Genomic DNA, 25,478 nt, shown 5'->3' with positions numbered 1-25,478 from the left:
GGGAACATTTAAAGCTTACGTGAGTCAAAGCACATTGCTTTCAGTCAGGGTGGTGCTTCACAGGGGTTTGTGAAAGTGATCCACGGTCTATTAATGAAAGACACTAGTTCACCCAAAATTAAAGAATCATTCCACTTCCGTAAGGCCTTCGTTCATCTTCGGAACAAGTATTAAGATATTTTTGATGATATCCAAGATCTTTCTGACCCTGCATAGACAGCAATGCTACTATCATGTTCAAGGCCCAAAAAGTTTATAAGAGAATAGCGTTAAAATGGTCCATGTGACATCAGTGGTTCAACCTTAATTTTATGAAGCTACGTGAACACTTTCTGTGTGCAGGTCTGGTAGGTTTAGAACAACATGAGGGTAAATAGGTCTAGGTAATGAAAGAATTTTCATTTTTTTTTATGTGAACTATCCCTTTAAGACTTCAGCTGAGCTTCAAAACACAAATGACAATAACCTGAGAGGTTTCAGTCTATCTATTAACAGTCTAGATAACCAAAAAGGTCCAAACCCAAAATGTATTAAGCCGTTTAATCCATGCATTGTGAAGAGATATGACAATCACTTTATATGATGAACCACAATTTATATTTTCGGGTGAATGATCCCTCCATACACTGAGGAATTGTATGTTGGGTTGTGGATAACAAAAGAATTTGTATCGCATATGATTTAATATATATGTATATATTAGTGGTCGACCAATATATCGCCAAGGCCGATATACAGTATCGGCCGATATTTGGCATTTTTCAAATATCGGCATCGGCCGCTAAGTTTTTATGCTTGGCCGATGTGTTCGAGGCAGACTGGACTTTTATTTTGACGGTGCTGAGAAAGGCAGCGTCTGAGCACACACAGCTCACATTCTCCCTCTTGTTGGCTGTCGTCGTTAAAATTCATGTCATTTTCTCTGTGTGCTCAATGTAAAATGACTGTTACGTTTGCTTTAATTGAAAAATATGATTCCCAATGCACACAAACTTCCCAGAATACTGAGTGCCCTTTTGGTTACAGTGTTTACTTCCTTTTTAACTATATTTTTATTAAATATTTATCTAGTTGTGAAGAATACTTTGTCATCTAAAGCATAAGTATGTTTATTTTACACATTTATTTTTTAATCCATTGTCAAATGATTTCAAATTTCTTAAATATTAATTAAAATACATAAAAAATATTATATTGGCTTTATATCGGCTATCGGCCCTCTACTTTCCATGATATCGGCATCAGCTGTCAAAAAAAAACAATATCGGTCGACCACTAAAATATATTTATATTTATATTCATATTTATATATAATATATATATATATATATATATATATATATATATATATATATAATATATATATATATATATATATATATATATATATATATACATATACATATATATATATATATACATATACAAATAAATAAAAAAAAAAACATATACATATATTGTATAATAAAAGGCATATATATCGATATATATAAATATATATATCATATATATATATATATATATATATATATATATATATACATATATACATATATATATATATATATATATATATATATATATTATATATATATATATATATATATATATATATATATATATAGTATATATATATATATATATATATATATATATATATATACATATATATATATATATATATATATATATATATATATATATATATATATATATATATATATATATATATATATATATATATATATATATAAAACCGGGGCGGCAAGCGTCGGTCCTGGAGAGCTGAGTTTTGCTTCAACCCTAATCAAACACGCCTGAACAAGCTCATCAAGGTCTGAAGGGTCACTAGAAAGCTGCGGGCAGGTGAGTTTTAATTAGGGTTAGAGCTGAACTCTGCAGGGCTGTGGCTCTCCAGGACCGGAGCTCGCCACCCCTGATATAAACATTGACATTTATCTCAGTGTATCTCTTATTTGTATTTCACTACTTTTTTTGTGTGAGCAAAGAGAATATTATTGAGTTTTATTTGTTTTTGATGCTTCATTGCTGTCACATTTATATGAACGGAAATGTAGCATTTATGGCAGTTTAGGTAAGATGAATACTTTCGTCTCTACTGTCTGACCTTCTCATCTTACTGCTCTTTGTCAAAACATAAGAGCTCCACTCCCCGAGTCTGGGCGTGTGTGTTTTTTTTATTTTTTTTTATTATTATTATTTTTCCCTTCCAAAGAAGCGTCGGCCATCTCAAAGTCATGTCAGATATCCACCGGATGTTGATGTATTTACTTATGTTGGCCTGTTTATGAATCGAGTAAACAGGATACCAGCATTTTTGCGGGGTTGGTCTATGTGTCTCCTTAAATCCAGAGATGGTGCCAGCAAGATTCAGAGGCATTACGTCCAAATTGAAAGCGTCGCAGACTCAATGAAACTAGTGTTTAACATGTTAATTGACATGGTAACTTAATTTAAATTTCTGTTTACATTGGTCTATCTTTTGTTTTTGTCTTCAGACAGCTTATTTGGCAAGATAAAATATTTAGAATATCATTTAAATTTCGCTTTTATCTCTCAAGACATCCAAAAAAAGTCTCAAATGTGGCTCTTATAATAAATATTAGAGACTGACTGTTTAACATGCTGATTTCTGTTGTATGCTGTCAGTTGAGACCATGGGAATGATAACTTCCCTCTCAGGGCTCCAGTAGTCCGTGGGATCCGTCAGCGAGCAGATGACCTGCAGGAACATGAGTCAATATTTTTGCAATTTCACAACCGTCAAGTCGCATCTTTCATTCACTTTTTGATCCACCAGCTCTTCTCATCGGAAACTCTCAGCGCTTGTCTCCACGAGCTCTATCAAAGTCAGAGGAAGTGCAGACGCAGCGCTGAGCAGAACGGAGAGGCATGAGGATTTGGACTCTTGGGTTTAAAAAAAAAAAAAAAGAGAAGCAGCGGCCGATCATTCTGTTTGAATTAGGGCTCTGCTGTTCTTGGCCTACACAAGCAAACAGATAAAAAGATAATATCATCCACAGCTGAGTCGGCCTGTCAGAAGAGCTGGCCAAACCTCAGGTGAAATCGTATGATGTTTCAAAACTCACGCAGAAAGGGGAGGTTATTTTGCAGGATTTTATATTGTGGATGTGTATATTCTATGTTACAAGGTTTCACGTGCGCTGTCCAATTGTTTTCATGCATGAACACACTTTAATCCCACGGACAACAAAGAAAACAGATGTCCCTCTCTTATCTCAAAATTACAATGCATTCTAGTTTATCTACAGTGAGTTTCTCAAATTATATGTTGCTGTGAGTGATAGTGTCTTGTTTGACACATAATAAGCAAAATATATAAAGTCTATATAAATATATTTCATATTTATGCAAAATTTGTAATTTAATAAATTCACTTTTATTATAGTTAAAATAGTTTAATATTTAGTAAACTACATTTTGTAAAATGTTTACATTTTATACATTTTAAAATAGATTTTTAAATAGTTTTAATTTTAATGCATTTTATTCTGTTGATATAATAATAAATAAATAATATAATAAAATATTTTGGCATAGAGTGAAACCATTAAAAATCACTTAAAAGGACACTCGCACCATGAAAGTTACAAAAAGCAATCCTGATGCGTTAAACAGCCTTTATGAGTTTAGCATTTCTGTATTATACATAGAAATGTTTTTTTGATGAGCTCAGCCTTCATTTAATTCTGTTGTGTCCTTCTCTCTTTTTCAATGGCTCTGTGTTTTCGGAGGCCATGCTGTCACCTCGTTTGCCTTCATATTGAATTTGCATGGCACCCTGGTGCCAGGACACTCTTTACAATCTGGCTTTGAAGAAAAAAAAAACTCAGCGTCTTGACTTTTTGTCGTTATTGATGAGACTTTTTTGGGGGTCTTTGTTGTGTACTTTTTATGTTTTTCCTCATAAAAATTAGGGTTCGCACTCTGTTTTCTCAGCACATAAGTCTCGGTGAAGCGAAAAAAGGCAGTCAAAGAGAAAAAAGGCACACCCTCTTTCAATTTCGATGGCCATGTCTAATTGTCTCTCTAAAAAATGAATAGCATTTTTGAAGGCGAGAAGAAAGACTCCTGCTGACAGGAGGACTATCAAAGTGCAAGTTTTTGTGGTACAATTTATTAGACAGGCTGTGAATTTAGGAGTGTGAAAAATATTGAAATTACCACAAGGATCATTATTTGTTTTTTTTTTTAATTCTTTTATTTGAAAAAAAATATTATTTTAATTATTTAGCATATATACACACACAACTGCTTCAAAAGTTTGGGTTTAATTTTAAGAGTTTTTTACGTCTCTTTTGCTCAACAAGGCTGCATCCACTTGATTTAAAAATCAGTAAAAACTGTAATGTTGTAAAATATTACATTTTAAAATAACTTTGCTTTTTGAATATATTTTAAAATGTAATTTATTCCTGTGATGTAAAGCTGAATTTTCAGCATCTTTACCCCAGTCTTCAGCGTCACATGAAAACCAATTCAAACAAAAATTCTCATTTAAAAAGCTACTGTCAAAATTTATAAATATCCATGTTGAAAAAAGCTGCTTAATATTTTTACATTTCAATTTTTATCATATATGTATTTATACATAATCATTTTTATTATAAATAATGTGCAATTATTTGTTTATTTGTTTATTTAAGCTTATTGATATATAATAACTAAAAGATATATTTTCAGAAAATATAAAGAACTATTTTAACTACTTGATTTAGTTATTTTTGCACTTCTTCATTCCTGTTAGCTACACCGCAAGCACATTCAGCTACTCTGTTAGTGTTCTATGTACTACTAGTTTTTAGCATTGTATCTAAAATCTCAGTCTTCAGTCCCCCCAGTGCCTGCTTTTGTGTGTTTGGGTGACCTCCAGAGACCTTCCTGTGTTTGCCGGGTTCTAAAGGGGGTTCGGCAGCTGGCCGCTCCTTAAACACACACAGCCTCTGTGTGTACTGGCAGCCATGCGTTTCTTTGGGCCTCACCTTCCCCCAGTCAGTTTCCCCTCATTTCACTGTCCCATCCCACTTAAACACTCCAGAAATACTCCAGAAACTTCGCTGGGCTTCTAAATTGATCAGTTGCAAACTTGAACTTGAATTTGAACAAACATGTATGGTTTTGCAAGAGATCATTGAATTAGATTTGTAGCACTCCACCCTTTCCCTTTCACTCAACTCCCGCAGAAACGAGCAAGCTAGTTTGAGTTTGTAGAACGGGATTTGAGGAATGCTGCTGGGATGCAGTGGTGGAGTGGACAGGAGGGGTCAGTGCAAGAGGAACAATGTCCAACGCTGTGCAGAAAAGGGGAAACAGATGTCGGCAAGGTATGCCATCCAATAAAACTCCTGATTACACAAGTGGAAAGAATTCCTATTTCACTTAAAGGCGGCTGTGGGAAAATTGGGCCAAACCTTGCTTTTTTGTTCTGAAGCTTGAGAAAACAATGTGTGTTTAAAACCATGTAGGCCTAAACCTTAAAAGCAGTGCTGGGAAGGTTACTTTGGAAATGTAATAGTTACACAAGTTACCCTATTTAAAATGTAATAAGTAGTGTAACTATTTCAATTACTTTATTGCTTTATTATTCATTTCAGTCAAACACTTAAACCAGGCAGGGTTAACCTTAAAGTAGTATTCAACACTTATTCCTGTCAGACATTCAAAATCCTCTGTCACTTGAATTAAAATGATAAAAATGTAATTTTAGAACACAGCCACCACAAAATCAGTTTTAGCACCGCTTTTTCTTTTTTTTTACGTTGAGATCATTCTGAGGTTAAATACTGATTTAAAATCATTCATTGAAATCAAATAAGCATGGCCTATTCTGTGTCCTAAACTCCTGAAACATTGGTTTCTCATATTTTAGAGCAGTCCATGCAATTTGAGAAAGAAATAAATGAAATCTGTATGTGTGTGAAAATATTCAGATGTAACCCCATTAGTAATTGTTAACATTTTCATAAGTAACTAATTTAATGACACATTTTTTTCTCAGTAACTGTAACAGAATATAGTTATATTTATTTTGTATTTACATAACTCGCGTCTGGCACAGATGAGCATACGCTGCCTGCGTACTGCTCATATTCTCCAAAATGGCGCTACGGTGATGCGGAGAGACAAAGAGGAGACTAATTGTTGAATAAAGTCATTACTTTTGTTTTCTTTGCGTACAGAAAGTATTGTCGTCACTTCGCAACGTTCCGGTTGAACCACTGATGGCAGATGGACTATTCTGATGATACTTTTCATACTTTTCTGGACCTCAACAATGTAATTTACTTGGCAGTTAATGGGACAGTCACAAGCCTCCCGGTTTTCATCCAAAATATCTTAAATTGTGTTCCGAAGATGAACGAAGCTTTTACAGGTTTGGAACGACATGGGGGTAAGTGATTAATGACAAAATTTTCATTTTGGGGTGGAGTAACCCTTTAAAACGGTAGAGTCAGGTTGTAGTATTTTTTTAAATAAGTCTATTTTGCTTTCTAGGGCTGCATTTATTTGATCAAAAATGCAGTTAAGACAAGCAGTAAAAATGTGAAATATTTTTCTAATTTAAAATAACTGTGTTCTGTTTTAATAGATTTTAAAATATTATTTATTCCTGTGATGGCAAACCTGAATTTTCAGCATCATTACTCCAGTCTTCAGTGTCACATGATCTTTCATTCATTCTAATATGGTGATTTGGTGTTCATGAATCATTTCTTTTTTATCAGTTGTGGTGCTTAATATTTTTTTATGTTTTTGGTAACAAACAAGATGGCTGACAGGCCTCCAGGAAGGTCCATGGGTGTGTTTTGTGTCTCTGCTCTGCATGGGTGCCATAGAAACACCGTTTTGTCACGTCATGTGTCAATGGCTTTGTGAAGGAGGTGGGAAAAACCAAACACTTTTGTTGTCTGGGGCCCCTCCTCCGTTGAAAACCCTGTTGTGGCCTTTTTAGAAGACAGAAGGCAGCTTGAAACGCATGTTCTCCTTAGGAAAAAAAAGTATTGTGGTGGTACTGTGATATAGCAATGGTGTAAGTTCTGGCCAATCTCATCATGCTTCTGCAGTGCTGTAGGCCTCTAACCTTTTCTCTAGGGTTGAGAAAAGTCTGCATCCTGCAGGAAGGCGCCTGGTTTAAACCCTCGAGACATCTATGTGTTAGGAGGAGTGTAAGAAAAATGTACCATTGTGGTTTCAGCCCACAGTCTGTGTCTGTTAGCATTCCTCCAGAGTGTCAGCGCCTCCGCTGTCTCAAACTGTGAGGAAAGAGGAGGTTTTCACAACAGCTTCAACTTCCCTTCACATCTCTTTCCCTTCTCCAAGTACCAAAACACCTCCTTCTCTGTTAAAGAAATCATCTGTGATTTGTGTTCAGTATGCAATGCTTATGTAGTATCTGCATGCATAGGTCTAGTATATACTGTGTGCCATTTTTTTAATAAAAAGCAGTATATGTACACAATGTTGGAAAAGTAAACCTTTTTTATTATTAATCTTAAGTAATATGTGAAACAGTGTGCAATATGAAACAAACGTTAATTTATGTCATAATTGTCGATTATTCCCTTGAAATTGTAATTGCGATGATTAATTACAATTATCACAATTTACATTGAATGATGTTTATACCATTGTTTGATGCAGCCGCATGCTGTATTTTTATATGAAAATAAGCTGAAAACACTCTAACTGAAAAACTTTTAGTGCTTTTCTATAGTATTAAGCCTCAAATGTCAAGTATATACATCGGATTAGTTTCTTTAAATTATTAAAAGTTAAAATATGAATGGTATTATAATGTTATACTAAAACTAAAATTAAAATAATGGGAAACACCCTTAAGATAACATGTAGAAAGAAAAAAAATGAATCTTCAGCATGTAGAATAACATAAGTGGACTTTGAACGATTAATTGTCACTTTGAATGATTACGTAATTGTGGCATCCATACTTGTAATCGCGATTAGAAATTCGATTAATTGTGCAGCTCTAATCCAGATATCATCTTAAAAGTGAAGTGAAAGTCGTGACATTTGTCAAGTATGGTAACCCATACTCGAAATTGGTGCTCTGCATTTAACCCATCCAAGTGTACACACACAGCAGTGAGAAGTGAACACACCGTGAACACACACCCTGAGCAGTGGAAATTAATATGATTATTTTATAGGTCATCACATCTAAAATACTACATAATACAATCCTTCTTATTCATTTTTATTTTTAATCTAAATTTCAATTTGTGTACATGTATAAAAACACACAAATAATAAATTTAATTATGTATGTGTAAACGTGTATGTATATATATTTTTATTATTTATATATATGCAATTTTTAGATAGATAGATAGACAGACAGATTGTTAGATATTTTATAATATTATTTTAGCATATTTTTTTATTTAGGGAGAATTTTATATATATCACTCGTTTTATCGATGCATCGATTACAAACCATGACGATGCATATGCATCGATCTTGAAACATGATTTTTGAATCATGAATCGACGATTTCGGACTGTAATCAATTTAAAACGCTAAGAATTGAATTAATTACGATTTCTATAGTGATTCAATGCTTTCAAAATATATACATATTAAATTACTTCAAGCATGAATTAATGGATACCTTGAACAATGTTCGTGCCTCGCATCTCTCCTTCACGCGCTCCTCTATTTACCGCTCGCACTTTTTTGAGCAGCTGATGTGTGATCTCTCCTAAGGACTCGTGGCCAGTAATGCTGAAGTGAAGTAGTTTTACTTTCGGCATATTACCGACAGCGTTACCTGAGCAGTCGAAATCTGCGTATTTATTGCATGGACGGAGGAGAAATGTAAGTGTCTAAAGCATACGCACAGTTCCATTGAATGATAAATGTGTTTTAACAATGTTGTTGAACCGAATTTACGAAGGAAACTGTTAAAATAACCACAGCATTAACAAAAACCTTGAAATAAGAGCGCAAGGTTTATCTGATAATCAGATGCATGAAAGTAGTGTTCGTTGCTTTAGCAAACAGACATTGGGGGCGTTTTCTTTCAGAATCATCGTTCGCCGATGGAGAGGAAAAGTTAAATACTATAGCATTTTATTTTACGAAAATGAGATAAAGAAGTTTTCGCACTAAAAAAGAAGTGATTTCCCGCTCATAGACGTGCCAGGCTATAAATGCAGCTAATCTGAATAAAAAGCAGAAGGAACTGATGAAACGTTAATAAAAAAAAAAAATTAAATAAATTAAATTTATGAATGATGCAGTGCTAATTGACATATCATTTATAACATCAACCAAACTATAAATCATAAAATCAACATTATTAAGTGCAGAAAATTTAAATAAATGTTTGTAGTATATAACACAATCATAAAATTGCCATTAGGAAAAAATTATAGATTACAAATGATTTATTTTTTTATCCAGCAGTGTATTTGATTTCTTATAGCAAATTCAAAGTAATAGATAAGAAAATAATTCCTTGTAAAAAAAATAATAATAATAATTAAAATAATACATACATACATACATACATATATAAATGTTAGCTTATGCATGATACTTTTAAAGCTCTTTTTTAAAATCTTGGCTCACATAATTTTTTACATATGCCATGTCATGCCATAGAATCATTAAACTAGCATCTAGCAATGGACAAAAGTGTTTTTTTTCCTTCTCTCTAACCTATGGTTCTGTAACCATAAAGGCTGCTGTGTAATTTCCCCCGGGGCTAAGCATTTAAAGAATTTAGGGGAAGCATTTAAATAATCCTGTGAATGCAGTTTAAGAATGCAGAATCGAATCGTTATAATCGAATCGAATTGAATTGAATCATTCTAAATGACCAAAAATCGTTCTTGAATTGAATCGAAAACCTATGAATCGTGAATCGAATCGAATCAAATCGCTGTCTACCCAAAAATTCACAGCCCTACTAATAACACATTTCATGTTTATTTAGGGAGTATATTCTGATATTTGTTATAGTGTGTGAGAAGATATGGAATATAAAATTGAAAGTTTTGGTTCTGCTTGACCTCATTACTTGTCAAAATCTCTTGTTAAATGTTGAGAAGAACATTTTTATATTTTATGTTTATTTGTCACTCTCAAAATGGATGCGTGTACTTAATGCAGTTGGTTCTGCTCTGAATTTAGTATTTTTTGCAAAATTAGTATGTTATCTGGGTTTTGCACAGTATGCATACTACATTCCGCTAAAATACTGTACATAGTATGGTCGTATGCTACTTCCAACATAGCCTTTGCCTTCTCAGAGGTGGCAAATATACAGTTTCCCTCCCAACCCCCCACAAGATTCCACCATAGTGCTGAAATTACTGAGAAAGGAAGGTGCCAATTTAAAATAATGTGCACTTATTTCTGTTCCGTCTCTCTTCTTGCTTTCTTTACTGAGACCGAGAGTCAGCCACTCCGCAGGCCTTCATTACAGAAATAAATCAGGTGGACACCCTTCCCTGGCAGCCGCTCCAATCCCAAAACCCCCTCCACCAGTCCTCACAGGAAGAACTCTGGGTTGGGAAAGACAGCGCACAGGAAGTCTTTGTTCGGAGAGCTACTTTACCCAGAAACAATATGCTGCATTAATACGCCCGTCACTCAATCTTGACCCGCTCGTTTGAGCGTTTATAATCTCATTCATCATTCAGGAAGAAGACATGATAGAGTAAACTTGTCATGGGTTTCATTCGGCAAACAAAGACATCTGGCTGCAGGCGGTTTGAAAATAGTAAAAAAAAAAAAGCCTTCTGCATTTCTTAGTGTCTGATTGCACAGGTATAGGATGTCAAAAACTCCCAACAGCTTTTGCAACATAAAAAGCATGGATGCTTTCCAGTAATGACTTCATGATGAGTACATTACATGTATTAAATATATAATAAAATGAAATTCTTTTATCAACATGAATTCAATGAATGGTGCTTTCTGGTATTGGAAAGAGAAAGCAAGTGTTTGAACTCGGATCAGTTGCAGGCCTTCGTAATAAGCCTGGATAAAGCTAGTAGCTTTCGAGGTTTTTCCTTCCAGTATTTCGCCCGTTTCAAGCTTTTTCCAGAATGTATTTGATTAGGTGGGTAGCATTTTCTGCAACTGACACCCGTTCGCTAAATGTGAAAAATGGAAAGCCGTCTATTTTGAGAAGTAGTAATGTCAGGACGGTTTCCAGAAACGGTAATTGCAACCTTTTCAGAAACAAACTCAATTCCCAGCAACCCACTTGGTTTCAACCTCCCATCTGTCACTTTCTCTTGCTTTTCTCCCTCTCTTTTTTTTAAGATTCAGGCATGTCCTGGCTCCACTCCCTATATCAGTTTGCGTTATTTTCCTCCCTGTAATGCAACCCTTGCGACTGGAATCTTATTTTGTCACGTTCACTGAAATAGGAATGATTGTGTAGCCTTTCTTGAGTGAAAAAAAACACTAAGCGTAGAGATTCAAAGAGTCATGCTCAAGCTTGCGTACTCTGTAATGACTTAAAATAGCTACTCTTTTGGCAGTTACATATTTGGTTGGGGATTTTTTTTCCACAATTGGGAAATCCTAGCTGGTTTGGATTAGGATACTGCAATTATGGCAGTTCAAATATCTGAGTATTTGGAGATCTGTCCAATGGTGCATGTGGTGTACAGCTGTTTGGCGAACGTAAACAGATCCAGGCTGATTTGTTCATTTGTTTCCTGTTTTCTGCTGTTAATTGAAATTGTTTGATCTAACCACCTACAATTGTCAATTTTCTTAAAGAGATAGGCCTATTTCATTTAAACATAAAAACTTCTCTTCCTAATGTATTGTAATACTTTTCTTTCTTACGTGGAACACAAAAGGAGATGTTCATGCTGTGAAGATGAATGGTGACCAGGGACAAAACCTTATTGATTTTTTTTTTTTTTTTTTTTTTTTTTTTTTTTTTCACAGGTCATTAATGTGGATGGCACTAATAGGATGACCATTCTAGAGGACAAACTACCTCATATCTTTGGTTTTACGCTGCTGGGAGAGTATATCTACTGGACGGATTGGCAGAGGAGGAGCATCGAAAGAGTTCACATCGCCAACGCCACACGTGAGGTCATCGTCGAGCAGCTCCCTGACCTCATGGGTCTCAAAGCCACAAAAGTCTCGGAGACCTTTGGTAAGACCTCTTACTTTTAATACTATTCTGACCTGAAAGGTACATTGAAAATCAGAACCGAATGCAGTACTGTGTAGTAACTGATTACATGTAATCTGGATTACATTTTAGAATGTATTTACTTTTTTAGTAACTAGTTACTTTTTTTATTAATTGCGTGATTACATATTAAGATGCATAGCTGTGAAATACTATATGTTTATCATATCCAGTGATCTTTGCTAATTATTGATTCTTCTAGAAATCTGGACAAAAATTGTCAAACCTGGAACACCTTTGAATTGTTTTCATTTTAAATACCCCTGAAATCTTAGTAAATTACTTACTAAGATATGTAATATGCTAAATACAATTATTATTTATTTGATATGTTAAACAAAAATTATTTATTTGATTGTATTTGATATTTTAGACTTGATTCATACTTATGAACAAATATATTTGTAATAATAATACATTTATTTTAAAATATTGATGTTAAAGTGTTTAGAATAATTCATTTTAATAAATTTTTTATAAATACCTTATTAAATAACTTGTACTCAAACTATTAAAAACAAGAAAAAAAAGCTGAAATAATAAATACTAGTATATAGTGTAAAAGTTGTACTAAAATAACACTGATAAATACAAATTACAATAGATATAATAGATTTTTTTTATTATTTGATATTGGAAATATTTATTAAGCGTATTAGTTCTGGCAGGTCACGTGAGTCAAGCTTGCATCGGCTGATGCAGCTGATCACATCTACCCTTTTTTGCTTGCTCAGGAGCAAATTACCCTCCTCCATCCCCAGCTCCTCCTTTCTCCACAGTCAGGACTTGTCTTTCTGATATTCCTCATTGAATCAGACTCCTTTTATCTTGAATAATGTGTTACACTTAAATATCATTAAGTACATGAATGATATCTGCTTTGTACTGTTCTGTTTACCCTTGCGGGGTTATTATTGCTGCTCTCCCTGCTCATTCATGATAGGCTGCATGGATGTGCAGGGAGTTTTTGCCCAGAACAGAAACATACCACCAAACCAAACTGTATGCTAAGTGTCAATCATTTTGACCATAGTGGTCCTGACAGAATTATATTTGTGTAATATTTAATTTATAAATAGGTTAATTTAATAAAAAATTATTTCTGCCACAAAACTAATAGGAGGACTTCAAACAGCAACACTATATCACTGTGAGATCAATGTCCAATGTCCATGAAGCTGATCCATAGATCTCCATTTGTGTGTGTTCAGGCACTAACGGCTGTGCAGAAAACAACGGCGGCTGCAGTCACCTGTGTTTCCATCGGCCTCCGGGTCTAAGCTGCGCCTGCCCCATGGGCTTGGAGTTGCTGAGTGATCTGCGCACTTGTGTGGTTCCAGAAGCGTTCCTGCTCTTCACCAACCGTGCTGACATACGCAGCATCTCTCTGGGCACCAACAGCAATGACGTGCCCATCCCGCTCACCGGGGTCAAGGAGGTCACCGCATTGGACTTTGATGTTTTGGAAAACAGGATCTACTGGACCGATGTCATCACCAAGGTACCGACTACTATTGTGTCAATCCTGATCTTTTTCAGTGTATCTGAAAAAAGAACGTTGTGACATTTTGAGTGAGCAATTGTACATTAAAATCAAAGTAAAAGTAAACCAAGGATTCTGAAAAGTTTAGCTGTAGATTTTTACCTCCGCACTGGAGGATGATAAAACGATGCCATCAGCTTCTAACCCAAAGCAGCTGTTGCGCTCAGATTTAAAACGTCAGTGGGAAAGAAGTCCAAGATGTTTCACCTCAAAAGGTCTAAAGCAGCCTGTCTTCTTCCATTTTTGTGATGATTACATTTGTATTGCACTTTTAAAATAACATTATCTTTCATTGTAAAACAATAAGAATGGTTATAAGAAGATATTTAGAAGTGTTGGGCTGGTGAACAGTATGGCAGTACTAATCCATCAGCTAAATCATCACTAACCAGCATAAACCATGTCGGACCAGCATGTAAATTCTGAGCTGTTCTTATATGATACTGAGACAAGAAAACCATTTTAAATATGCTCTAAAATATCTGTTACAAAGCAGCATTGAGGCTTTTAACATTAGCAGTTAGTGGCTAATTTCAGTTTTAAAAGCTCTGAAGGGCTAACCGTTTTTTTTTAATTTTGTGACAATAATTAATTAATGTTATATATTTTAATGTCATGTTTGTAAAGCATTTTATTATTTTATGCCATTTAAATGTATATATAAACCCTTTAAGTGCCACCCCCCATTTTTGAATATAGATGTGAAAGTGCACTATTCAAACTTAAACTGTTATAATTCATGGACACTTTGGAATACAGACCTAAGGTTGGACTCTGTTTTTAAGAAATCAATCTGCAGATTATTGCAGACATGGAATCATTTAAAAATATTAAAGTATCAAAAAGTTAAAGAAGTTTAAATTTACTGTTAAGAAAATGCACTGTACCATTTTTCTAATATTTTTGAATCCAAAGTTGCTATAAAATGAAAGCTTTATGTCTAAATAAGTTATGTTCCAAATTTGAAGTTGATATAAAAAATTGAGGTTCCTGAGAAATTTTATTCAGGGCGGTATACCACAAACAGCCACCGGGTGCCATCAAAACTCCATTGAATTTTTTAAATGCATTTTTCTGTCACAAATGTCTAAATATCTCTGTCAATATTACATATATCACAAAATAACCTTGAGAATCTTGAGACTTAGACCTTTCCGACGATATGTATTTTGTCAAGATTATAAAAAGTTTTGATTCTGTAATATGACACCTGACTCCACCCACTAAGGGGAAGGAGACTGACAAAAGATATTAAAATAACATTTCCATGGTAACGCAATGTCCGATTTCAAAATGTTTTTCACAGAATGAATTTTGAGGTTTTAGGTTTTCAAGTGATATGTAAGTTATGAGTATTACTAAGATATGTGACAATGAAAAAAAGAGCGCCAACAGGCCCACCGGTGGGCCGGTGGCAAATAAGATTTACATTTTTAGCAGTAGCATGTAGCAGCTTGCTTAACTAATAATCTTAAATAGCCTTTTGGGCTTTTTACAAAGTTTGTGACAGTTGCACAATTGTGTGTGTGTGTATATTTTTTTAATAATACTCTTAGCTTGAGTATTTAGTCACTTCCTTGATGGCTTTTCTTGTTTAGACTATCAGCAGAGCCTTCATGAATGGCAGTTTGGTGGAACCGGTCATTGAGTTTGGCCTGGACTATCCAGAGGGTATGGCTGTGGACTGGATGGGTCGAAACCTCTACTGGGCTGATACCGGCACCAACCGTATCGAAGTGGCCCGTCTGGACGGCCAGTACCGACAAGTGCTGGTCTGCAAAGACCTGGATAACCCTCGCTCTCTTGCTCTGGATCCTGCCAGTGGGTAGGAACACTAGCTTTAAAATCCGTCCTGGTCTGATTCATTTAGCTACACCCCCACCCCCCCTTAAATTCATTGCATATCACTTTAACCATGTTGCATGCACACTGTTTAGTGTTCACGTGTTCACCCATCCGCTTATGTTTTGGTGAACCGTAGGCTTCCTACATTTTGTAGCCCTCTGGAAGTATGCTACTCAATGATCACCACTAGTTAAAGATCTGATTTAACGCCCTCATACTCCAACACAGACACACTCATTGGTATTACAGCGTGTCCTCAGGGCATCGAGTTGTATGTGTGGCAGAAGACAAGTGCCAACATGCCGCAGCCGCTGCATGTGGCTCAGAGGAGTGAAGTCATGTCCTCCAGCGCCCAGCAGGCATTCCTGTGGCTTCTGAGGCACGACTGCCTCTATTAGCCAACGCATTCTTCAGCATTGTCTCTTCTCACCTTAACACTGAGAGGTGTTGACTCAGTGGTGTATTGAGTGGGCTGAGGGGCTGGTTAGGTGTGCTTTTCACTGCTTGCTTACCCGATGGGGGGAAAAGTAACATTTTTGTATTGTTTAACATTGGCAGCTCAGCCTCGCTAATCTTTTAGGTTTTGACCTATCATACAAGCTTTTGCTGAAGCTAGACTAAACATTTATTAATTCTTTATTCTTTTTCTTTTTTTATGAATTACTTTATTTATAAACGGATACATATTAATTTTATTTTTTAATATTATGTATAAATATGATAACTGTTAACTGTTTTTGTTATTAATGTAACTTCCTCTTAATGAAAAGTTTATTATTATGATTAAACAACATAATTAATATTGTATTATATTGCAAATATATATATATATATTTTTTGCTATAGGTAGACATTCTTTTATTGACTTTATTTATTAAATATTTTATAAATTAAACAATAATTATTGTTTTTTATATTAGTAACATCAGTATCTAATATGACTATTTTTATTATTAATTTTATTTATTATTAATGCTTATTTATTGAATATGTATTAATTAATGGATGGTTAATACATATAATAACTATATTAATTACATAGCAAATAAAATGAATAATAAATTAATAGTACATTGTTAGTACATTATTTTATTGTATTTTTATTTAATTTATTTTTAATTTTACTGTGTATTTAACATTCATTTGTCATTTATTAATTCATTATATTTTTATGTATATGTTGATCTATTTATAAATAATACATATCACGACTATAATATTTAAATGTTATATATAAAAAATAAACAAATATTAGTAACTTCAGAATCAAATAGACTTTTTATCATTTTTATTTGTTATGAATGATTATGAATTAAATGTTTTAATATATGATTAATAAATAATTTATAAATTACATAGCAAATAAAAATGAGTAATAAATTAATAGGACATGTATTTATTTAGTTTAATTTGCTGTAGCTAGATAAAACATTCATTTACTCTATTTTATGAAGAAGGGTATTTAAAAATGTAATAAAATGTTTTTAAATATTTTGTATGCATGTAAATAAATATTAGTAACTTCAGTATCTATTAATAACTGTTTTCTCAGTTTTATATTATTTATATTCTTATTTATCAAATATTTATTAATGCAAGTAAATTAGGAACTAAATAGGAAATGACGGATTAATTTATTGTTTATTTTATATTTAGTAAGAATGTCTGTATGATTTGTAGAATGTTTTTTTTTTTTTTTTTTTTTTTTTTTTTTGCTTTATCAACCTACCCAAGGACAGCAGTTGAAAATGAGCAGTTTTGGCTACATTTAGCACATATTTGTCAGTGTGATGATGGGTAAAGTTCATTCTAGTTTTGTTAGAACTGTAATCAAGTAAATGATTTGGATTTGCAGGTACATGTACTGGACAGAATGGGGAGGTCGACCCAGGATAGCTCGAGCTCACATGGACGGCAGTAACATCGTGACTTTGGTGGACAAAGTGGGCCGAGCCAACGGACTCACAATTGACTTCATCGACCAGCGACTCTACTGGACAGACCTGGACACCTGCATGATTGAGTCCACAAACATGCAAGGTGACAAATCATAGGTTTTAAAAACCCCACAGTCCTCAGAAATGCCTCTTAACCCATGCGATATCAGACCCTCCAATGTTCTTGGTTTATCATCCTCAGGTTTGCAGAGAGAGATAGTGGCTGACGATCTCCCTCATCCTTTTGGCTTGACTCAGTATCGCGATTACATCTACTGGACCGACTGGAACCTGCGCAGCATCGAGCGGGCCGACAAACGCAGTGGCTTGAACCGAACTGTGGTGCAAGGGCACCTGGAGTATGTCATGGACATCCTGGTTTTCCACTCCTCCAGACAAGACGGTGCCAACGAGTGTTCGCAGAACAACGGCAACTGCGCCCACCTCTGCCTGGCATCACCCTCTGGAGCCCAGTGCCGCTGCGCTTCCCACTACACCCTGGAGGCAAACGGACGCAACTGCAGCTGTGAGTTTTGGCGCAGAGGGTTTAGAAGGGAAATGTAGGGTGTTCAAATTCACGGCATTTTGTACCATTGTTTCTCCTTTGGCTTCTCATTATTTTATGGCTCAACAGTAAATAAATAAATAAATATTCTTCTGGCCGATATGAGCAGTTAATTTAGATTTTTCCCCCCCTTGCCTATATTTTTACAGAATTTATTAGTAATAATAATAATTTTAATAATTATTAGAATTATTTACAATTTATGTAATTTATTATTAATTATAAATATAATTGCAATATGATAATCACAACAGTGAATTATCAGTGTTCAGCAATAAGGACAACCTTCTTAAATAATTTTAATGAATAATAATAATAATATATCAATAATAATAATAATCTTATTATTATTATAATCATTATGTAAGGTTCAGATGTATACTACTACTAATAATAATTATTATATATTGAATGTTTATATGTATTATAATAATAATTATTTATTAGTGTTTATATGTAGTGTAATAATAATGTTGTGATTACTATTATTATTACAGAGATTATATATAATATATACAGTCTTTGTGTGTGTGTTATTTATATTTATATAAATATAAATATTATAAATGTAATATTTACTATTATTAATACTTTTGTATGAACATATATTTATACTTTATTATACTACTAATACTACTCTTAATAATAATAATTATTATTATTATTGTTATTATTCCATAATATTGTCCTTATTGCTGAACCCTTATTAAAATGCACTGTTTGGAGATTTTAGCAGCCATCAGGGGTAAAGTAATCTATGGTCTCCCAGCCATGAAGTTCACTGGGTTTTACCGACATTAAAGTGAGTCATGGGTTTTAAGATGCTGTTGGCAGATTGAAACGGCGTTAGAAAACAATGGCTCCCGGCCATGCAAAACTCAGTCATATGCATTTAATTCCTTATAAGCTTAAAAATTACAGAACTTGGATTAGACAAGTGCGCCAGGGAGAGTATGTGAGAGCATTTGGCCAAGAGTGCAGAGGTCTTGGCAACACTAATGTGTTTCTACTTGTGTTTTTACTCCCTCTTGTTTCTTCATTCTTTCATGGCCTGGAGGGAAAGGCTGATTGCGTTTAGTTCATATTATTGCATTTAGCTGACCTTCACCTTCTGATCAGAGGAATGGAGCTGGCTCTGAGATGTCCATTGTTGACCTGTGCTCCTATAACTGAGTTTGGAGCCTTCATTCTAGCCTTCCTCTTGTTTTGCTCAACAGCACCCTCTAGCTTCCTGCTCTTCAGCCAGAAGAGCTCCATCAGTCGAATGGTCCTGGGAGAACAGAGTCCAGACATGATTCTACCTATCCACGTTATGAAGAACTTGCGCGCCATCAGCTTTGACCCTCTGGAACACCTGGTCTACTGGGTGGATGGCCGACAAAACATCCGCAGGGCCCGGGACGACGGCAGTCAGGTGACTGTTCACTCAAACAATGTTGATGTCACTTGATCATGATAGCAAAATCAATATATTAATTGATTAATTAAATAAATATATTAAAATAATAAAATAAGAAAAAATATAAAAAAATAAAACAAAAAAATATATTATTATTATTATTAACTAAAAACATTATTATTATTATAAAAACATGTTGTTATTTGTTATTAATCTGATTAATCATTCAGCTTATTGTGTAATTATGTTGACGGTAAATTATTATAATTATCCTAAAATTAAGATAATACAAAAAGTGTGTCATTGTTTACTAAAAAATTGTTTGTTGTTGTTATTTGTTATTAATTATAATAATATTTAACTTGTAAATCATAATAATAATAATAATTATTATTATTATTTATATTATTATTAATAATAATAATTATTCCACTTATTCTGTAATTATGTATATTATTATTATCCTAAAATTAATATAATACAAAAAGAGGGTCAGTTTTTACTAAGAAATATTTTTTTAGCATTATTAGTAGTAGTAGTAGTATGTTGGTAATAACCAATATTTTTATTAACATTAATAACATTATTTTAATATATGACATTATTATATTAATAACAACAATACTTATTATTATTATTATTATTAAATAAATAATTAAAATTTTTCTATATTTGTTATTTAAAACCATTTCTGATGCACTTTTTGTATTATATGATATGATATGTGAATTTGTAATTTGATTTAATTATTCAGCTTATATATATAGATATATATATATATATATATATATATATATATATATATATTATATAATATATATATATATATATATATATAAATTACTATTCCAAAATTAAGAAAGAATTAAGAAATATTTTGTAGTATTAGTAGTAGTATATTGATAGTAACAAATATTCTTATTAATAAATATTGTATGACCATCATTATGTTATAATATTATTATTAATTATTTAAATAAATAATTTCAATATATGTTATCTAAGACCATTATCGATCCACTTTTGGTATTTTTTTCATGAGATATAGGATATGATATGGATTTTTTTATTAAATTGATTAATTACTCGGCATATCATGTAATTGTATGTTAGCAGTCCTAATTTAAATTGATGTCATCTGAATTATCCAGGCGTCCACAGTGATGACCCCAACCAACCTCCACCCAAAGCAGCCTCATGACTTGAGTCTGGACCCTTACAGTCGCACCGTCTACTGGACCTGCGAGACCACCAACACCATCAACATCCATCGCATGGACGGACATGTGATCGGGGAGGTCCTGAAGGATGACGTGGACAAGCCACGCGCCATCGTGGTGAACGCTGAGAAAGGGTACGATTATTAATTAGCAAATAAAATATAGGGCATGTCATTATCATTACAACCTGCACTGTTCATCCATAACCTCGGGGCCAGATTTTATTATTCAGCTTCGGTTTGGCTCCTTTCTGTAAACATAACAGCAACTTATCAAATGTTTATTGATTTATGGCCGGCGGACTTGAAATTACAGCACAGAACTGGATACGCTAATGACGGGGCGCTTTGCCATATCTTTCATATTGTAGGAAAACTCTTGATTTCATCCAGGCCTCTCCAATAGCCAAATATGTGGAACAGATGGCCCTCTGTGGTCCCCGTGCTGCGGCGCTCGCTCGCGGGTCGACCATACGCAGGCGTTGGCTGCATGCACTGTAATTGTGTGTGTCCCATTGTTAGTGTGACTGTCATCAGTGGGTTTTCTATTTACGTCTCACCCTCACAGCCTCGTCTGGGTGGGGTGGAGGGGACGTCTCCCACAAGAGTGACAGGACAGACAAATTATGGCACAAAAACGGCATATCTGAGATCAAGCTCATTGCATTTATCCCTATATTTAGTCTCACATTTTGACCAGATTATGCTGCTTTGTTTATGACATGGCTAAATAGAATCAGCATGTTTTTTAATTTTATTTATATATTTTTATAGTGTTTATTAATATTTTAAATGGGCTGTTTTAATTTATTTTACATTTTAGTAATTTAGTTATGTGCATATTTTATTAGTTTTTTTATGTCATTTTAAAAATTTGGTTTTTTTTTTCTGTTTAATTTCCATTTATTTTTATTTCAGTTTTAGTCTTAGTAATTTTAGGTAAAACTAAAAATATAATACAGTATAAATATAATGCAGTTAAATAAAAAGGCAAGTCGGTGCCAATAGCTTTGTTGGCAGCGCACCAACATACAGAATCTCGAGGACCTTTCCCGATCCCGCCCCCCTCTCTCTCTCCTGCTTTGCTTCCTGTCAGTTATGATCGGTCCTATTATAATAAAAGGCGAAAATGCCAAAAATAAATCATAAATAAAAAGGCAAAATGTTTATTTTATTTAATTTCTAACCTTTTTTTTTTAAGATTTATGTTTTGCATTTTCGCCTTTGATTACGTTAGGACAGTTGGGAGAGAGAGGAACTGGAATGGGAAAGGTCCTCAAGTCTGGATTCAAACTCTGGACGCCCGTAGCGCAACCACGCTGTATTTTGGCACGCTGCCCACAAGATTATCAGCGCTGACATTTCAATTTTTTTTTTTTTTTACCTCATTTCATTAGGTGTGCCTTATTTGTTCTGTTCTAGACATTGTGCTGACCCTCTCTGAAAGTTTGCATAAGCTAGTCATTTGATCGGGATCCAAAATGCTGTCATATCGGACAACCTCAAAATGTCATAAAATTGATGAAGCATTGCTTTACCTAGTTTTTCAAATCGTTCGGGATCAAAACATCTTCAAAGATGTTCACATAAGGATTTGTTTAACGTCCAGGTGGGAAATTTAATACGCAATATGCTACATTCCTCGCGCTAAAGTCAGACGTTGGCAGATGTTTAGCAAGTACATATCACTCCATAGTGCTCTGACTCAGAAAAAGCATCTTCAGATCCATCAGCCAAAACAATTTTGGGGTTTATTCATTTCTTCTGTTCCCATCTTAGCATTGGAAATGCATCACATATAATGCAGATCCCCCAAATGTTTCCCAAAGGAGGTAACTGTTTTTAAGTGGTTTGCTTTGTTGCTGTAATAGTTTATCTCATTTTTAAAGACATTGTACTGTACGATATCAATATCAGCGTTCTGTTTTTTTAAGCCAAGAAAAATTGCTAACAGATGCAAATTGTGGGTTTCCCAGACAGCAACTGGAAACAAAGGAGAAAACGCACCTTTGAGAGTTATCACAGACTAGTCTAGACATAACATTAGGGCTAAAGGGCTTTTGGGATGTGTGAAGATATACACCAATTCTCCCACACAGTCAAAACAACATGGCCCCATCAAAGATGTTCCCTCTGTTCAACAAATGAATGTTTATCCATTCCTACAAATCATGTGCTTGTTATGCAATGCAATAACATAAATTACTACAAACACTTTTATTAAATGTTGAAACATCTTGAAAGATGTTTGTATAATCCAATTAAAGCCACATTTTTAGTCACATTTTTACAGCATATTTTTACCATTAGGAAAATGGTTTGTCATTTCCAAACTTTTTTTTTCCACAGATACATGTATTTCACTACTGTCCAGGATCGTTCAGCTAAAATCGAAGGTGCATCTTTGGATGGGACGGAGCGTGAATCCCTGTTCACAACCGGCTTGATCCGCCCCGTTGCACTGGCATTGGACAACAAGCTCGGCAAACTGTTCTGGGTGGACACAGACCTGAAGCGGATTGAGAGCAGTGACCTGTCCGGTAAAAACTAATACATTTTTGCTTGCATATCTCATGTTAAGGCCTTTATTAAAATATCTGTACTATTTTGTCTGAGCACTGTAAAATAAAAACTAAAATCACTAGATTAAAATGTACAGTGAATAGTCATTTTGAGATTTTTTGTAATTAAGCTATATTTACAATGTTTATTAAAAAAAAATTGCTCAAATCTGCCGATATGTAAATATTGTATGAATCTTTGTTGTTATTATTTTAACTAAAACTTAAAACTTTGAAAATAGTTTTTATTAATTGAAATATAGCTGGAATAAAATAAAATATTCGCTCAAACTTAAGCTTAAAAACAAATAAAAATTAAAAAATGCTGCTTTGGCAGCTAACTGAAGTCTAAACTGAAGAAGTACTAAAATTACTAAAACTAAAATTTAAATAAAAAAGTATAAAAGAATAATAAGTTAGAAATAATTATTATTAAAAATAAAATAATATTTTGAAATTAAAAGAAAAAAATAAACCTATTAAAAATGGCAAAAGCACATAAAACAATTATTAAAACTTAAGCTAAAATTAAAATGACCACTGGGGAAAAAAAAATCTAATTCAGAATAGTAATAAATACAGTAAAGGTTTATAAATAATAGTAAAATAACAAAATATTGTGCAAACCTAATAATCAGTAAAACAATTATAGAGTTGAGTTTGTTTTAAAAATTACATGAATTGTTAACACGAAAGTAATGTAAAATAGATCTGTGCAGTCATAATAACGAAAATCGTGTTGTTTGTAATATCATACCAAAACGTCATGATTCAAGACTTAAAAAACTAAATGTTCCCATGCAACTCTGTGTTAGTCATTTATTTCGAAGATCAATTTTGATGTCACAAATTTGCCAGAAAGATAAGGTCTTTTCCCTCAACACGTAACTATAAATGTCTCTGAAATTTAATGCGCAGAATGTTTTTTTTTTTCCCTGTCTTGTATTGTATCGCCTGTGGGCAAATTGATTGCAATCAGTTCTGCAGTATTCTGGAACACCATATGAAACAAGGACAACTTTCTGACCTCTCCAATGAGATCTGATCTTCTAAACATGTCAAATGACATCGCTATGGAAACCAAACAAATACTGGCCGAGAGCACAGGCCAGGCACTATCTATACTTGAACTGTATATTATCAATACCGTCTAGTCTAAACTAATCAAAACAGTATAGTCTGAGTTGTCTTAACCTGGTATATACATAGACAAGCTCTAATGAAGAATTTGATGGACTGTATCTTAGTTGATTCTTCTGAGGTTATTTAAGTGCCTTTGTCAGAAAATCACTCTATTGCTTTATTATTGCCAGTGAGCTGCCAGAAAGCAAAGTCTCTCCAGATGCTGAGCTCTGATGTTTGATGTTAGCATAAGACAGATGATCACACCTTAAGCCATGGCTAATCTCCTTACGCAACAGAACCCCCCTCTGCAGCCAAATGACCAACACAAAGGCCCAAAAGATACGATTTATAATGTGACACAGTGAAATAACTTGAATTATGAATCTGCGGATCTCTTTGTTTGCTTCCTAGGGGCCAATCGTATCGTTCTCCAGGACTCCAACATCCTTCAGCCTGTCGGTCTGACTGTGTTGGGTGATCACCTGTACTGGATCGACAAACAGCAGCAGATGATCGAATGTGTGGATAAGCTGACCGGAGAGAAGAGGACCCGCATTCAGGGGCGACTCCAGTACCTGACCGGCATCCATGCGGTGGAGTACATGGAGCCAGAGGAGTATAATAAATAAAAAAATGTTTCTTATATTTAAAAAAAAAAAACATAAACTAAAATCAAAATAAAATAACTATAATTAAAATTAAATAAATAAATTATATAAAAAAAATCAATATAATATTCTACAAATGGATGGCAGCAAAAAAAATTCCACTTTCAACAACTACAATAAAAAAAATAACTACTATAGTATAGAATGTAATAAATTATTTATTTAAATAATAACTAATTCATTATAAACATATACAAAAATAAAAATTAATCTACAATAATAAAAATTACAAATACCATCCAAAATAAAAATTTATTCAAACAATAAATTGCATCCAAAATAAAAGTTTTTGTTTATATAATGTGTGCATGTACTGTGTATATTTATTATGTATTTAAAAAATTAGTGCTGGGCAATGATAAATATACAACATACACACACAT

At 33.7% G+C, this 25,478-nt stretch overlaps 1 protein-coding gene across 2 annotated transcripts in view; it reads left to right on the top strand.

Annotated features, from left to right (window-relative positions):
- The window catches only part of LOC109078130 (low-density lipoprotein receptor-related protein 5-like), a 66,270-nt gene that overhangs the window by 35,254 nt on the left and 5,538 nt on the right, over nucleotides 1-25,478 (top strand). For both annotated transcript variants that reach the window (XM_042753449.1, XM_042753450.1), the window contains 9 exons: nucleotides 11,978-12,194; nucleotides 13,445-13,734; nucleotides 15,375-15,601; nucleotides 17,477-17,661; nucleotides 17,761-18,084; nucleotides 19,341-19,537; nucleotides 20,674-20,876; nucleotides 23,091-23,281; nucleotides 24,839-25,047. In XM_042753449.1, coding sequence (XP_042609383.1) covers nucleotides 11,978-12,194; nucleotides 13,445-13,734; nucleotides 15,375-15,601; nucleotides 17,477-17,661; nucleotides 17,761-18,084; nucleotides 19,341-19,537; nucleotides 20,674-20,876; nucleotides 23,091-23,281; nucleotides 24,839-25,047 — 2,043 coding nt within the window. The remainder of the gene's footprint in view (nucleotides 1-11,977; nucleotides 12,195-13,444; nucleotides 13,735-15,374; nucleotides 15,602-17,476; nucleotides 17,662-17,760; nucleotides 18,085-19,340; nucleotides 19,538-20,673; nucleotides 20,877-23,090; nucleotides 23,282-24,838; nucleotides 25,048-25,478) is intronic.

This window comes from Cyprinus carpio, chromosome B25 (assembly GCF_018340385.1).
Source record: "Cyprinus carpio isolate SPL01 chromosome B25, ASM1834038v1, whole genome shotgun sequence".
NCBI lineage: Eukaryota > Metazoa > Chordata > Actinopteri > Cypriniformes > Cyprinidae > Cyprinus > Cyprinus carpio.
This window is presented reverse-complemented; position numbering and strand designations above follow the sequence as displayed.